This window comes from Eumetopias jubatus, unplaced genomic scaffold, assembly GCF_037043125.1.
Source record: "Eumetopias jubatus isolate StellerSeaLion01/CBP00866 unplaced genomic scaffold, mEumJub1_p1.0 scaffold_9, whole genome shotgun sequence".
Classification (NCBI taxonomy): Eukaryota; Metazoa; Chordata; class Mammalia; order Carnivora; family Otariidae; genus Eumetopias; species Eumetopias jubatus.
In genome coordinates this window covers 20,230,933-20,247,545 of record NW_028274815.1, presented here as the reverse complement: position 1 = coordinate 20,247,545, position 16,613 = coordinate 20,230,933, and the positions used below count along the sequence as shown (strand labels likewise).

Here is a 16,613-nt window from a genome sequence, read left to right as displayed (position 1 = left end):
GATAGTTCATCAACATAAAATGTCCACCTGTTTGGGTTTCACTATTTAATTCAACTAAAATTTATGCTTCTAGACTGTCTAAATAGAACTATATACATATGTATTTTTAAAATGTCTGACTCCTTTCACTTAGCATTACATTTCTGAAGTTCAGAATCTTGTCACATGTAGCAGTAGTTAATTTGTTTTCAAATATCAACCCACTGTATGAACATACCACAATATATTTATCCATTCTACTGTGATGGATTTGGGGGTGTTTCTGGTTTGGGGCTAATACAAATAAAGCTACTATGAACATTTTTGAACACATCTTTTGTTATATGTGTGCAAAAAAGTACTAATCATAAAGGAAAAAATTGACAAATTGGACTACATTACAATTACAATGAAGAACTTCACTTCATCAAAAGTACCCTTAAAAGAAAGAAAAGGCAAGGTAAAGCATAGAGAAGATGTCTGCAAATAAATAGCCAATAAAGGACTCACCCAAAATATGTAAAAAACTCTTACAAGTCAATAAGAAAAAGACAACATATTGGGAAAATGGGCAAGACACTTGAATAGGCAGTTCACAAAAGAAGATATGCAAATGATCAAAGACATTTATTAGGGAAATGCAACTTAAAACCATAAAGTACCACTACACAGACCACAGAATGGCTAAAAGATTGACAATACCAAGTACGAGCAACAACATGGAACAACTAAAGGGAATTCTTGGTACACACTAGGAAAACTGGCATTATTAACTAAAGATGAACATACACATATCTTATGATCCTGCAATTCCACTCGTAGGTATAAACTCAGGAGAAATGTATGTACATGTAAACCAAAACAGATGTACCAGGATTGCACACAATGGCATTATTTTATATAGCTGTGACTTTTTAAGTTAATTTTAAAGAGTGAGAGTTTTAATGTAGTTATTATTTAAAGCTGGTTTTCAGCTCAAAAACACAGTATTAGTTTATTTGTACCTCAAAGCGCACACACTATAGAAGTAACCAAAATAGTGTTATTACAAATAGTCAATAGGGACAATACGGAGCACTATGAATGCAGAGAGGAAAGAAATGTCTAACGAGGGCTAGTGGAGAAGGCTTTACAGAGATGATGTCTGAAATGGTTTGTGAAGGATGAGGAAAAGTTCAGCAGACAGAAAGGAGAGCAAGGCAGAAGATGCTTAGAAGAGACATGGCTTATCCCGGGAATGGCAAGCACTTCCATATGCCTAGAATGCAGTATGCCTGAGGGAAGAGAGAGATTTCTGTGAGACTGGGGTAGAACATAAAGCTGGCTCAAGAAATGAAGGACCTAAGCACATGAAGTGTGAATCCTGTTTCACAATGGAAAGTTTCATTGATAAGATGCTTTGTAAGTACATTTTCAGCTATTCCATATTTGTCTATATTCTTTCTAAATAACTTGCAAGCTCAGAGGGGAAGAGACTATATTTTTTGTTTTTCTTAAACTCCTTCAGGGTCCACAGCAATTATCTAATAAATGAAGGTGCCTGTTAATTTTGCTCCACCCCCACCTCAGCCTAAACACAGAGGTTCCTAATCTGTAACAATTTATGCAAAGGTTTATTTATGTTTACTTCTGTTTCAGAATACTCAAAGTCCCTATTCTGATAAGGGTTAAAGGTGCTTAGAATCAGATGAGAAGAAAAACAGCCTTAGAAAACGCTTCAAGGGAAACTAAATGGCAAAGAAAGCCAGACTAGGCAGTCTTGCCCACCTCCTCACACTTCTCTCCCATTTCAGTTACATCAGAGGTTCCCAAACTTAGCTACACATCAGAGTTCTCTGGGGAGCTTCTTAAAAATACAGATTTCTGGGTCCTATCTTCAGAGAGTTGGATTCAACAGGTGGGGATGGGAGGAGGGGGGCAGGAGAGGTATGTTTAAAAATCTCCAAAGCTGTGAACTGATTTTATAGAAAGAAGCAAATCTCCACTTGCGCAGAATACCACACTGAAACTGTAGCCCTCCGAAGTTCCAAAGAGGGCATCCTGTGATGCTTCAGCCATCGATACTAACCTTTCAACACATGCCCAAAGGGTAGGACAAAACATAGCCTGAATCCAAATCTGATTTATGGTTGGAGTAAAATACATGAAAAGGAAAAAGTAACTCTGAATGTTCATTCTGTGAAGCGAGGGATCACCTACCTGGCTCTGGGACTCCAGTTTAATTTCCTCAGGAGCAGGTTTGGTCATTGGGGTGGGGTTTGTGTTACAAGGATCCATCTGTTCTTTCTTTTCCACTTTCACTTTTACATCATCCAGGCTCAGGTTTGGAGTTGATCTTAAATCTTTCTCATCTTTATCTAAAAGATATCGTAGGAGCTGATGGTCTTTTGATTCTTTTTTCTTTGAAGCATCCAGTTCTAGTTTCACACTCGAGCTCCCTTGTACCTGTCCAGTCACGGATACAGAAGTAGATGAACTGTCCTTTTTATCAGGCTCAACAGACAAAGTGGTGATATCCGAGGGGCTACCCTCCTGGAGGAGCCGGTGCAAAATCTTGTGCCGCTCTGTCAGCGAGCTATGAGAGGAGGGGCAAGAACCGCTTGAGGAGTTAGCAGAGGCAGAGCTGGAAGTGCCTGAGCAAGACAGTACCTCTTTGCAACTTGTGTCTATATCAGCGTGCCGCAGCTGCTGCTCTGCAGTTGTTGTCAAAAGCTGCACTAGTTTGTGACTGGTTTGAGAGTATTTATTGTCTCCATCTGAGAGTCTGTCATTGTTATGCAGAAGCCCAGAATCCAGAGGTTTGCCATCACTAGAGCTGTTGTCAGACTGAATCATTTCATTTAAAATGGATGCAATCTCTTTGTTATCTTTGGACTCAGCTTTTGCTGGTTGTATATTTAATCTGCTAGGTGAATTCTGTGAGCTCATCTGCCTGAGGACTGGAGAACTGGCAGAGAAGCCAACAGAGTTATTGGGTCCTTCATTCATGCTCTGTAAAGATGTTACTGGGATGTTTGAGTAAGATCGGTTACTATTATTACAGGCAGTACCTGTCATGACAACGGGGGAGCTTAATGTTGGAATATTAGGAGGGAACGAATTGTTTGGCATCCTGGGCCTTGGTGCCAATCCAGAACTAACTTGTCTCCTCGGAGACATGAACTGTGCAAGAGATATTCCTGTACCTTCCATAGGAGAATTATTGAGGTTTAAAGAGGGGTTAGTGCTCTGGGAACTGGCCTGTCCCTGGTTTAAGGCAACACTGGCTACAATCTGATTTCCAGGTGAGCATCCAAAACTCCCTTGGCTGTTGCTAGAATTACTATGACTGCTGCTATGGAGGTCTGAGCTCTGTTGGCGGTTTACTCTGGGGGATACCATGTTGTTGCTGGATGGTGGCAATGTGGATGAACGGGCCACACCATGAGCTGGCGAGATACTAGAATTGACGGAGGGGTTTACTCGGGGAATTGACATTCCAGAATTAGTGTCATCTTGAGGAGAAAGACCACTGTGTTCCCTAGGGGGGGGAAAAAGACATTATTATTCAAACATCTTCACTGGTTTCCGTTAAAATATTTTTATGATGCATATTATACACCAAGACCATTAACCTCATTAATATTGCAAGCCATCAAGTAAAGAGCTTCTCTGTATGACTTTAAATTAAGGAAAAACAGTGGACTGTTAGTGCTACTGTGAAATATTAGCACCACTTAATAGGAAACAGTGCTCATGGTCTCATAAATTTGATAATGGTTTCAGTTATACGAGAAAGAAATCTTCCTTGGTCTTGGAAAAAATCCAATATATGTACTTTAAACTTTTCAAAATTTAATCCAAATACTTAACATTACAATAATATCTTTGGTTGAAAGAGAAACTTCCCACACCTCTGTTTACAAAGTCTTTTATTCATGACTCCCTTGTTACAGCTTTTAAGTATTTCAACTCCAAAGAGGAAGACTGGGTAAGGAAAATACTGTGTCACTGATGTAAAAATTAAAAAGGGTGATATGCAGACATAGCAGATGTTTTGAAAGAGAAATCACAATATGAAAAAAAGAACTGTGCTAATTCCACTCACAAGCATAAATTAAACTAAAATTAGAAAAAAACAGAATACTGAATTCAGATTTTCATCGAGTTCTTTACTCAAATCCATAATTATGACAACAGATTTGTGACTGGTATTACCATGTTCCAATAAGCAAATATATCAGATGAGGAAAAGATGAAGTGAGGGGAAATGTCTTTGTTTTTGTTTAATGCTACATTTTAAATAGTTGCAAATGTAGGGTTTTGAATAATTCATAGGATAAAAGAATGGTTCCATGAATTTACCATATATACCAATGTAAAATATATTTAGAGAGAAGAACAAATTAGAGGCAATGACAGTCAAAAATCTCAAGTTGATAGTTTAATGACTTGTGGTTTGAGAAACTGTCAACTTGAACTCAGGAGCCATCGAGTTTGCCCTAATGAGAATACAGCACTTTTAAAAATAAAAACAACAATATTAACAAACTCTGAAATCTTTTATAAGACCAAAGTTCACATACAGAAACTTGGCTATTTTTAGCCACCTTTTTGGTTTTTACCCCTAAAACACATATTTTCAGCCTACCCTTTCCTGTGTTCCTTTCTTTCTTTCTTTCTTTCTCTTTTCTCTCTCTCTCTTTCTTTCTTCTTTTTTTTAACAATAAGGCTATTGCTAGGCGAAAAACCTATAAAACCCAGTATGGATATAGTGATTATATACTCATCACACTAGCTTAATGCCTAACTTAGAATTTTTGTTTTCTAGCCATCAGGAGTATTAAAAAATTTTCTCTAAGAAGAGATATATGAACTGACTTATTTCATATGAAGCTTTCCAAATAAGTAGTACCTGTCGATGATATGAATTCCCATGATGAAAGGTTGCATGTCTGGACTTTGAGGGTAGCAAAGTTTACACTTGGTGTGGGCGCTAAGCATTGTCCCATCATTCAATATGAATCTATAGGATGGGCTGGAGGCAGTGCCACGAGTCATCACTGTTTCAAACAAAAGAAAAACCTAGTTAAAATTCTGACACTTGTACTTTGGGCAGAGGAGAGTTACCAAGGCTTATTTCTACCTTGAACCTCATTTTAAATGCCCTCCCGACAGCTGCTTGCGCAGACTCAAAATAAAGAATAGTTCAGACAAAGCAGATATCTGAGGGCGGGGGGAATGATTCTGGTTGAAATAGACCACTTGATGACAAGTTTTAATTCAGTACTACTTGAATGAGTGCCTCCTCATATAAGTTAAAATTATGAAGAAACTTCAAACCAGGAAAAAAAAACCAACCTTAGTATTTCCCCATAATGGGACAGTTCTTCAAATTTATTAAGTGTCCATTAAAAATACCAGGAAGTAATCTCCCTTCTCCCTTTCGAAATTATCTCTATCAATTTTTTTTTTCCTTTTGCTGGCTGATTTTTTTAACAACAGCTTTACTGAGATATAATTCATATACCATTAAATTCACCCTTTATGTTTTTATTAGTTTGCAGAGTCGCTTAACTGAAATTCAAATTTAATTTTTCACTCAGGAATGTGAATCACTAAAGTCCCATCTGACAAATTAGTGTATTCACATATTATTTTTTATGTTTGAATTTAGTGGAGGAAGTAAATTAAGATAAAGCCAATCATGACTAATATAAAAAACAAAAACTAGGTTAAGGCAGTCAAATCACTAATATAAACAACATAATTTACTTTTGTCTTAAAGGTTTATTAATAGCAGACAAAATTCTAACCATATTGGCAAGTATTTATTAAATATGTAAAGGCTATACCAGACTACTAAGTAAGAAAACGTCATTGATGTTTTAGCAGTATAATAAAATTCTCTTTTAAGAAAGATTTAATAGGTAGATTCAGCTATACCAAGGTTAAAAATCATATTCATGGAAACACAAGAATTACTACCATAAATGACTATTACAATTTAGCCTGTAATGAAAGTTAGTACTATTTTTCCAAGACATTTCAGAAAGCCCTTCTATTACATTTTAAAGACATGTTAAAAAGACTTAAAATGAGCAATTAATAAATATTTTTTTGAAACTACATATTACTTTAAGTAAAGAGAAGACATACTCTCTTTTATTGCTTTGGGCATACCTTACGTACTGAAGAGGGCATAATCTGTTGCAAATCTATACCACACACAAATCAGCCTAAGTACCAAAATTACGATATAAACTTAATGGAAAGGATTAAGACTGATGTCCAACCAATCACATTCTTTACCCATCTGGCAATTTCAGCCAAATCACTGGTACATTTACCAAATATAACACATGGAGAAATTTAGTACCAAATGAAAAATAACTGATTAAAGAGAGTCTTAAATGAAATGGATAATTTTTGTATAAGGATATAAATAAATGTTTTGCTATAGCAAAACCCTAAAAAAATTTAATGATTTCAAACTGTTAAATCTTTTTAACAGTATTTTGGAAGATACACCTACAACAAAAAAGTAGCATTTCAAGATAAATTATTAATCTGGGATAATGATAAAGCTACATTATATAAAGGGCCAAGCAAGACACAATATATTTCATGTTATTTTGCTTATGCCATTTTGTCTCTTCATCATTGTTTACTGCTCTTTAGGGTCTCCCCATTCTGCTGGAAAACACTGGCTCTTCACTACTGAGCTGCACTGTCACCAGCCACATGTGGCTATTTAAATTTAAAATTAAATAAAATTTTAAATTCAGTTCCTCAGCCACACCACATTTCAACTACTCAATAGCCACATGTGGCTAGCGTCTCCCATACTGGACAGTACAGTATACATATATACAATCTGACTTCAACTTATATTTCCAATCTTATTTTTCATTGCTTCCTAAACATTTCTTCTGTGTCACTTTAAATAAAGGTAGATAACTTTACACACTTATTTTTCTTCATCAGCTAAAATAAACATAAGGGCTAGTACTGTGTCGCATGCTTGTTTTCCACTCTCCTTGAATCTTGCATGAAGCTTTGCATATAAAATCACCCAGTACTTGCTAATTGACCCTCAACTTGAATCTCATGTAAACAGATTAATATTGACTTGTGATCAACTACCATAACATTTCTTTAAAGGATAGATTTTAGATCTTAGCTGTGTTCTCAAATGCTTATATCTCAATTTATGTTCTTGCTCTCATAGGAATCTGGACTTAACTTTTGTAATGAAAATTAATGGAAAGAAATGTCTTGATTTATTGATAAGCCCTATAAAGTGAGAAAGAACTAGAAACTCGGACTAGCATGGAAACATTAAGATACTGAATGTGGATTACACAGAAACATCACTGGCCCGCCCTTTGTAACTATGCTGTCTTAACTTGGAACTCTATCTATCTAAACTAATAAAAATTCCAAAATTGAGAACCCCTATTAACTTTATATAAGGAATTTACTGCACTTTAAGTTTTGAAGTTAGAATATTTTGGATGATAACGTGTGGAGAAAAGACTTAGCATACATCATAATTCACACATTCTTTGAAAAGGAAAAAAGGTAATATAAACTATAATAAAACTTTAATTATTAGAACTTAAGACTATCCAGTTAACTAGGGGCACCGGGGTGGCTCGGTCATATAAGCATCTGCCTTTGGCTCCCGTCATGATCCCAGGATCCTGGCATGGAGCCCCACGTGGGACACCCTACTCAGCTGGGAGCCTGCTTCTCCCTCTCCCTCTGCCCCTTCCCCCTGAGCACGCGCACTTGAGCGCCCTTGCTCTCTTTCTAATAAATAAATAAAATCTTAAAAAAAAAAAAGACTATCCAGTTAACTAAAATTCTTCTGGTGCTCAATTTTTCAGATGGAGAGATAAACAGGAAGGTAGCATGGATCAATGAAAAGAACAAGAGCCTAGAAGTCAGATTTAGGCTTGAACTCTGACTTTGTCATCTACAACTTCAGGACTTCATAATGCAAATTAACCTTCACCCATCATCACTAAAACTGAGCCAGTAATATTGTGAGATAATATCTAGTATGGAGCCTAGTACGTAGCAGGTACTGAATGAATATTTCCTGAAAAACACCAAAGAAAACACAAAGTACCTATGTCCTGAGTCATATACACATTCAGCCAATCCCTAGATACTATTCACACCAACAGCTTCAATCTTATAAAACAATCATTACTATTTTGAATTAAGACATGAGTAAGGGCGCCACAGTTCTTTACAGAGCTGGCTGGATAAACATTTGCTCCGCACACCGAATTTTCCCCATAAATGGGTTTCAAGGTTTACGACTGGACAAAACTATTTGGAATGTCACTGATCACAGGTCCCGGCCTTGTCTTCCAGTCTCGTTTTGCCGGGTACATAGCTAGCTAGTATTGTGATCCCTGCCTCCTGTGTCCATTTCTAAGATTTTTAGAACACTTAGTGGGGAGGGATACTATTGGTGTGGTATTACTGACACCCCCCAGAAACTCTTCTAGGAACCTTTTAAAATAACAACTGTTTTGTTTTGTTTTCCTCTCTGGAATAGGCCTCAACAGAGCTATGAAGCAAAGAAAAACATTTTCTCAGATCATAGCAGCTCTAAGAGTAGAGCTATTTGGGTTTTTGACTCCAACCAATTTGGTACCAAGATAACCTCAACAAGCATGCTTTACTGATGTTAACTAAATGGGCAGGTCTAAGATGTGTGGTAGGGTACTACCGGTCAAAGCTGGTAGAGATTTCTTTTTCCTTTTGTTATTTCCCTAGATACATGCAGAAAGAATGCAATTAAAAAAAAAAAAGCTGTTCCCATGACTGCTACTCTCCCTAAATGCTGATAGATGTGCTACAGGAATAAGTATTCTGAGGAAAAATAAGTCTGGATAACAAAGTCAAACAGGTACCTTTATTGCAGAGCCTCCCAGAAACTTAAATATATGTTAAATATATGTCTTATGAATTCTCAAGAGTGGGAGACTGAAACATTCCCCAAACTTAATTCAGTATGAAACATCATTCCCTAGTTACAGCTATTAATATCTTGTGGAATGTAGGTTTATGTTCTCCAAACTTCTCTGTAAGAAAACATCTTAGACTATAGACTGATTCAGTAGTGTGGGTGGATCCAGAAATCTGGCTTAACAACTGCCCTGGATGAATGTTATCAAGGACCCTTGGGAAGTATTTCACCTAAACCTTTCTTAAAGGAATGGTTCTCAACTGAACTCAATCTGGGAAACTTCCAAACCACATACCCCTACAGAGACTTCCTCCTCCTAGTTTACAAAGTTCCTCAGGTGATCCTGAAACCCATTTCCCCCTAATCTCAGTGGAGAACTACTGCTGTAATCTAGTTCATGTTGAATGCCCACATATTGTTTGACTGAAATGCGTTTGTTTTGTTTTGTTTTTCAAATTTGATTCTGGAAAATAAAATGGTAAACCCCCTTTAAAAGCTGTCTCTGTCAAAAGCAGCTGAAAAACCAAGCTAAGAACTAAAGTTTAATGCATATTAGGATTTTCTACCAGCCACTGCCTTCCAAAAGTAAGTTAATGGGCAGGGAAATAAAAAAAGACTCAATCACTATAGAGTTTTACCAACTTTTAACTTTTTGAAAGTTTCAAACAAAATCAAGTTTCACACAATGGCATAATTTCACTCTTTTCACACTCTCCTTAAGTGAAGAAGGAGCAATGGAACTGCATATACAAATTTACACCTCCCCCAACTCTGATAGACCAATGGATCTCACACTGGATGTACTTCAACGCTGCTGCTGGAGCTTCAGATACCTGGGCCCTCACAGGAGATTTTAATGCAGCAGGCCAACATCTTTAGCAGATGATCCCCATGTGAGTGTTTCATGGACCACAGTTTTCTTACCAGGTTAGATACTGCTGAGTATGAAATATCAGAAAAAGATGTGTTCAGTCCATGAACACTGCTAGGCAAATTGCCCAGAATCTCCAAAACTATAAAATCAGAGTCATGTGAACTCTGGACAACAGTGCTGAGAAAAATACAAGTTATCTCTATTGAGGAATGTTTTCTTCCCCCAAAAAGTGGAAGAAAAGGACACGAAGAAATTACTAATGGGAAAGTGGTGTTGAATTACATTTCTTTACATTCTACTCTAAATTCTTTTATTTCATATATTAATGATAGTTACTTGTTATACTTTAATCAATCTGTTTTATAGAGAATTTTAATGGTTTAGAAACACATGAACTGTGGTTCAGTCACATCTACAGGGAGCCTAGTCATTTAGACAATAAGACAATAATCTAGACCTGCTTTGCCTTGGTGCAAGTATATATAAATTACAGGCAAATAAAATTAAAAGTCTTTCACATAAAGTCTTGGAAGGCCCAACTTATAAAGTTAAGGTAAAAACCAAAGAGCTTCATATACTTTAGCATTTTCAGCAGTGAATGGAGAGAGTGCTCCGAGTCTCAAACTTAGGCAAAAGTCAAGTGCCATTATTGGTAGAGGGAGTCACGAAGTCTGCAACCAGTAAATGGCATTAGTTGCTTATTGCAATGGTTTCCAAACCTGACTGCACTTCAGGATTGCCTGGGAACTTTTAAAAAATGTAGGTTCTTGGTCCTATCTACTGAAATACCATCTTTGGGGAAGGTATCAGTCTAGTAAGAGGCCCACTGGAGAACCCTTCGTCTATAGGAAGTTGTCCCAGAAGTAACCAGACTAGTGAGGTTCATATAGATGGCTTCCTGGAAAAAAAAAAAAAAAATCAAGCTGCTTCCTCTCCACGTACCGCCTGGAAGCAGTTGACCTAAAATGTAACTAATGGAAAATCATCTCTAAAGTTAGGAATCCTAATATTACAGGGAAATATTAAAATTAAGAAGGGTGATGGAATAATGGAAAACATTTTTAAACTATTTTTCAGGAAGAGCCATACAAAGAGTCTCTTTCCAAAGAAACTATTAGAGAACAGAGAATAAATTATACAGGGAACGGAGTATTAGGCTAACATAATTACGTGACAATATTTTTAAAGTATATCAAAACCCTCACCACCTCTGAAACTCTATGAACTTTCTCAAATAATTTTCCCTGTTTCCTGTAATACTGTTAAGTTCCTTAAGGGCAGAGAATATACTTGTTTTATCTCCCACAGTACCATAGCATAGCATCTATACAATTAATTTCATATGACATATTTTTAACTTGAAACTTCAACCTAAGTCAGGTGATACAGGTACCGTAACAGGAATGAAGTCAACCTGTGGGATACAGATTTCTGTATTATCTAGAAGCCCTTTTCCACATGCCTGTTGTGCTGGGAATGATCTTCAAAAGTCAGACGAAATTATCACTTCCCCTCCGAAGCCATCCCTGATTCTCCAAGTCAGAATTAATTTTTTTCTTCTTTGGTTATACCTCTGGGTATAAGCCCATGTCACACTGATCTTTAAAGTCATATATTGTCCTAGTATATTTTCAGCTTGTTGAGGGCAAAACCCTGCTTCTTACTCATTGTTGTACCCCTGCCACCTGACATAGTGTTCTATGTATGTGAAGAACTTGGGACATGTCTGCTGAATGAACGAATGAATGAATGAGTGGGTGGGTGAGTGACCACCACATGATATCCTGTTCTTTAAAATGTGCATCCCAAATTCAGGATCCACTCATGAATGACTTTGCTTACCCATTTCTTCCTTTCCTAAGACTGATTATTGCAAAAACTGTAATTTGGAGAAAATACTTATCAAGCCATAAGTTCTATATAAATTACTTCAATATTAATAAAAAAGCAAGGTGAATGAAAATAATTAAGAGAAAAAAAACCTTTACCTTCTTGAAATAGTTGTCTGGCGTAAGATGGTTCTCTGCCCTGGGGCTGGAAAAAAGCATAAATGCACTTCCTCACTAAATCTTCCCAGCCAGTTCTGCCGGCAGCTCTCAGGGAACTGGTATCAATAGAGATGATTTTACCTACACGAAGAACGGAAGTTTCCATTTGTGATAGCCTCTTGACATAAGTCATCCACCCATATTTCAAAATCAAGACTACATCTAAGAAATTTGCTGCTGTCCCTAAATGCTTAGTGGACAAACACATTAATAAACACTACTAATTTTTATTACATACGATAACAGTGTATCCTTACACAATAATAAAAAACTATTTTGGCCTTGGAGTGTGTAATATGTTAGCATATCATATTCTAAAATTCAATTCCAGTCAAGTATTAAAATCGTACCATAAAAACCTGAAGCTGCACAGACTAACACAAATCCAACTCCTCTGGTTTGCTCTTTGGATTCTACTCTCTGTATACTAATGACTGGATCACTTATTGGGAAAGGAGAAACAGAGATGAAATATATTATTTTGGTTTAAATTAATTTCCAATAATTAAGTGAAAAGAATATGAAAAAGTAAGCAAAACTTTCCTTTTCTACCTCTTCTTGGGCCGTAGGCAATACTGCATTTAAGAGTAAAAAAAGACCGAGGGCAACAGAAGTTATATCAGAAAAAGATAACAAGTGAGAGCATTAAGACTGGCTAGATACTCTGCACACAGAACATATGCTTTATAAAATGTAGTAGTGATTTGCTATTATCATACTTGAACAAATTTCCTAGAAGGCTATGGAAGAATTCAGGTAAATTATTCCTTAGGTAACCAGGGGCCAATTATTCCAGTTTGGCATTATCCAGATAAGTTCTACCTTTTTATGCAATCTTATATTAACACAAAATAATATAGGTAAGATATATACATGTATAGAATTAGATTAATAAAATGAAAACCTGCAAAGCCACCATCCAACTTCAGAACTGGAACATTACCTATTCCATTCCATGATGTGTGTACTCCTCACCTGTCACATCCCTCTGTTTTTACATTCTCCTGTCAAGGGACATCTAAATTGTATCCCATTTTTTTGATATTACAATCAATGCTGCTGTGAACACTGTCTACATTTTCCATGATGCATGTGTGTGAGAGCTTCTCTAGGGTACATACGTAGGAACAGAACTGTTGAGTCATAGGTTATGTGAATATTCAACTTTATAGCATTAAACAGTTTCTCAGAAACTTATATAAGAGCTACTGTTAATCCAACATCCTCTCCATCACTTGGGATATTGTCAGGCTTCTTTATATTTTACAATTAGTAGCTGAAAAATGTGTTTGATCTAAATTTGTACTTCCCAATTAATGAGTTTGAGAATTTTTCATGTTTCCTCTTCTGTGAATCGCTGATTTGTCTTTTCCTTATCTTCCCTCTTCTCACAACAAACTCAAATCTGTTGTACTATTTGTGCATCTTCATTTTAACTAATCCCTTCTTTAAGTTTTTCACTTGGTTTGCTTGGAATTCATTAGGCCTCTTTAACTCAGAGTCTTGAATCTGATATATCTGAATCTGTCTGATAAGGCTGTTGCCCAAGTCTTGGCATACATGTAAATAGTAGAAAGAAAAGAAATTTAAACTTAAAGAAAGGAATTTTGTTATTTAAGAATAGTTTGGGAAAAGCGTGGTGAACACTTGACTGCAACTACAGACAATTCTGGATTTTCTAAGAATTATAATTATTTAACCTGTGTCTCTAATTACATCAGAGGTCAAGAGTTGGTTATAGCAGAGAATCGACTGTCACAGGATCTTCACACGCAACAATGCTCCTCAGACGTAATGACAAAGGGAGGTGTGTGGGGCTGTGTGTGTGTGTTTATGTATTCATGTCAGTACTAACCACAAGAGAGCAAGAGTCTAGAATTGCATGATCAGACGGGAGAAAGTGATTAAATTATCAGCAATGGTAACAAAGGATTAATGCAGTGACTATCTTAGAAGAGAATCATGAATGGATTTAGAGTACCTCTGCTTGCTAGAGGAAACTTCAACCAACCAACCAACTCACCCAACTAAGCCGCTGTTCAACATTTCTTGATAGAGGACTTTTTGTTTTTTTTAAGGGACATAACTCTATGTAGTTAAAACTACTACTTCCTAATACTTATTGCAACTAGTTTAAATTATTTTTTTATCTAAATCAATTTGATGATATAATAAAATGTTATTTACATTTTAAGAACACTTTATATTTCTTTGGCACTTCTCTATTTTCCTTATATTTTACATTTCCTCTGGTATCTTTTATGTAATAAGCGTATACAGTACAGTGATGTCCTTGTAATAGTGCTTTGGTGGCAGGCAATGCAATATAAAAGAAGAGTTCTATATTAGGGTCTATGGATGTCTGTTCTCAGCAATTAGCTGTATGATTTTGGAAAAGTCAACATTCTATCCTTTGTAAAATGAGTGGGCTAGAGTCCATGATCTCTGAGGTTCCCTCTAGATTTATAATTATTTTATGATTCAGAGCTTATTTTTTATATTTGTACACATCTACTTTAAAATCAGTTATATCTAAGATTTTAATGCTGGGTCCTTGGTCAGGAACAAAACTACCAGTAATAACATTGTTACTACGGGAAAATACAGTCTTCTTTAAAATAATCCAATTTAAGGGGCATCTAGGTGGCTCAGTCGGTTAAGGGTCTGACTCTTGATTTCAGCTCAGGTCATGATCTCAGGGTCTTAAGATCAAGCCCCACATCAGGCTCTGTGCTCAGTCGGGAGTAGGTCATGATCTCAGGGTCCCTCCCTCTGCTTGTAACGCTCTCTCTAAAATAAAATTTAAAAAACATAAAATAATCCAATTTAAGATTCAATGTCTAGAAATGCAATATGAGGAAAAGCTGAAATATATTGTGCCTAAATCATCCTCATAATATTTAGGCCTCCTTCGCCTCCCACATTTATTCAGTAATCTTACTTCCACTCTTTCCAGCAAGCTCTTATTCTGCTCACAAGCCTTTACTTGGTTTTACTGACACAAAAGACCAGTTATATTTTTCAGTGGACCCTATTTTTCCTCCATGCGTTAGTATTTTTGGTTTTCAATAAAGGTTATTCAATTTTTCCAGAGCTGTACATTGGTCAAATATGGAAAAGGACATGTAGATGGTAGACTCAAGAGGGAGGGAGGAAAGTTATGGTGAGGGATAATTACTATGCGCAGATGCTATATCTCCAAGTCCTAGACATTCTCAATACTCTATTATTCGTGCTAATTTATCCCCACCTATTCTTCAGTAAGGGCAGCTGGGAGCTTATCTTTAAAAACCCAAGAATAAAGCACACAACAGGAATATTTTATTTCTGGGACTAAAAAACTAATAAATATTGTAACAAATATTAATAAATGTTATAAGTAATGGTAAGGGTCAAAAAGTACATTAAAACTAACTTTGACAAAGAGTAAAATTCAGTAGAAATGATTTTTAAAATCTCGGTTTGCTAAAAAATATCTCTATGGTATCTATCCCTATTTTAAAATGAGAGAGGTAATCGATACATAAGTAACTCTGATGTAAAAGTATGAAACTTGATGTGTTAAAGATAAGATTACATAACATATGAAAAATACCATAGAAAATTGTAAAAAACAGTAACAATTTGTTTTGGCTGAAAATCAAATCTGAAGTAGGCCTTTACAAAGAGGGCCTTACTTCCTAGCACTCACTTTTGGGCTCTACTGCCCTTCTTTCGGTTCCTCTAAAGCACCTGTCTGTTTTCCCACAGGCCTTTGCAGCTAGCTCTCCTTCCTCAATCAGGAGTACTCATGCTGCACAGTGACCCTTCCTTGCCAGCCCTGCCACACTTTGTAGAGTTGGCACCACCTCATCCTTTGGAGCTTAGGGCTCAAAATCAGCTCCTCGCACTGGTTAACCAGCTAATTTAAAAAATAGGTTTTCCCTCTCAGTTTGCCTTTTACCATCTCACACCTTTTCCATCATAAAATGTACCACAATTTGTAATTATGTTGTTGATTTTTCTCAGCTATGTACACCCTGAGCAGTCACACACACTGACAGGCACTTCTAGGCACTTAATCAGTATGTGCTGAATACATTTTAAAAAAAGGGGAAAGGAAAAAGAAATAGCCAGATACACTGAAGCATAATTTTAAAACCACCATTTATAAATAAATGTATTTACATCTATGGTGCCAAATTTCTTTAAAAATTTTATTCCATGATTATGAAAAATAATTTATAACCAAAACAATATGTGAATAGTTATAATGTTCTCCCCAGCACCCTGCCCATGACAATGATTACAGCATCTAAAATGCACAAGACAAATGGGGCGCCTGGCTGGCTTGGTCGGGGAGCATATGGCTCTTAATCTTGGGGTTGTGAGTCTGAGCCCCATGTTGGGTGTGGAGATTGCTTAAAAGTAAAATCTTAAAAAAGTTAATACAATAAAATAAAAATAAAATGCACAAAATCAAGACCATCTAAAATATTTTCTGTATAAGAAGAGTGAACAGAAGCTGAATAGCAGACAACAGAAGGACATAAAATTTTGGATGTAATTCTAAACTTTGCAGTTAATACCTGTAGTATCTTGCTTGGTCATAAAGGATTCTACACCTGTAATAGTTGGAGGCCGAGGTAATCGCCGTGCAATACAAATCAAACATGACTGGAAATCTGCCCAAAACAAGAAAGGGAAGTTGAAGAAAAGAAGGCAGAAAACAGTTCACATCTATCATTTGCCATTAATGGTTTTC

The 16,613-nt window shown here is 36.3% G+C and overlaps 1 protein-coding gene across 6 annotated transcripts in view; it reads right to left on the bottom strand.

Moving 5' to 3' along the window:
- Positions 1-16,613, bottom strand: part of NCOA1 (nuclear receptor coactivator 1) — a 244,614-nt gene that overhangs the window by 51,808 nt on the left and 176,193 nt on the right. For all 6 annotated transcript variants that reach the window (XM_028099325.2, XM_028099321.2, XM_028099322.2 and 3 more), the window contains 4 exons: positions 16,438-16,533; positions 11,810-11,950; positions 4,874-5,021; positions 2,179-3,499 (listed from right to left, as the gene is read on the bottom strand). In XM_028099325.2, coding sequence (XP_027955126.1) covers positions 2,179-3,499; positions 4,874-5,021; positions 11,810-11,950; positions 16,438-16,533 — 1,706 coding nt within the window. The remainder of the gene's footprint in view (positions 1-2,178; positions 3,500-4,873; positions 5,022-11,809; positions 11,951-16,437; positions 16,534-16,613) is intronic.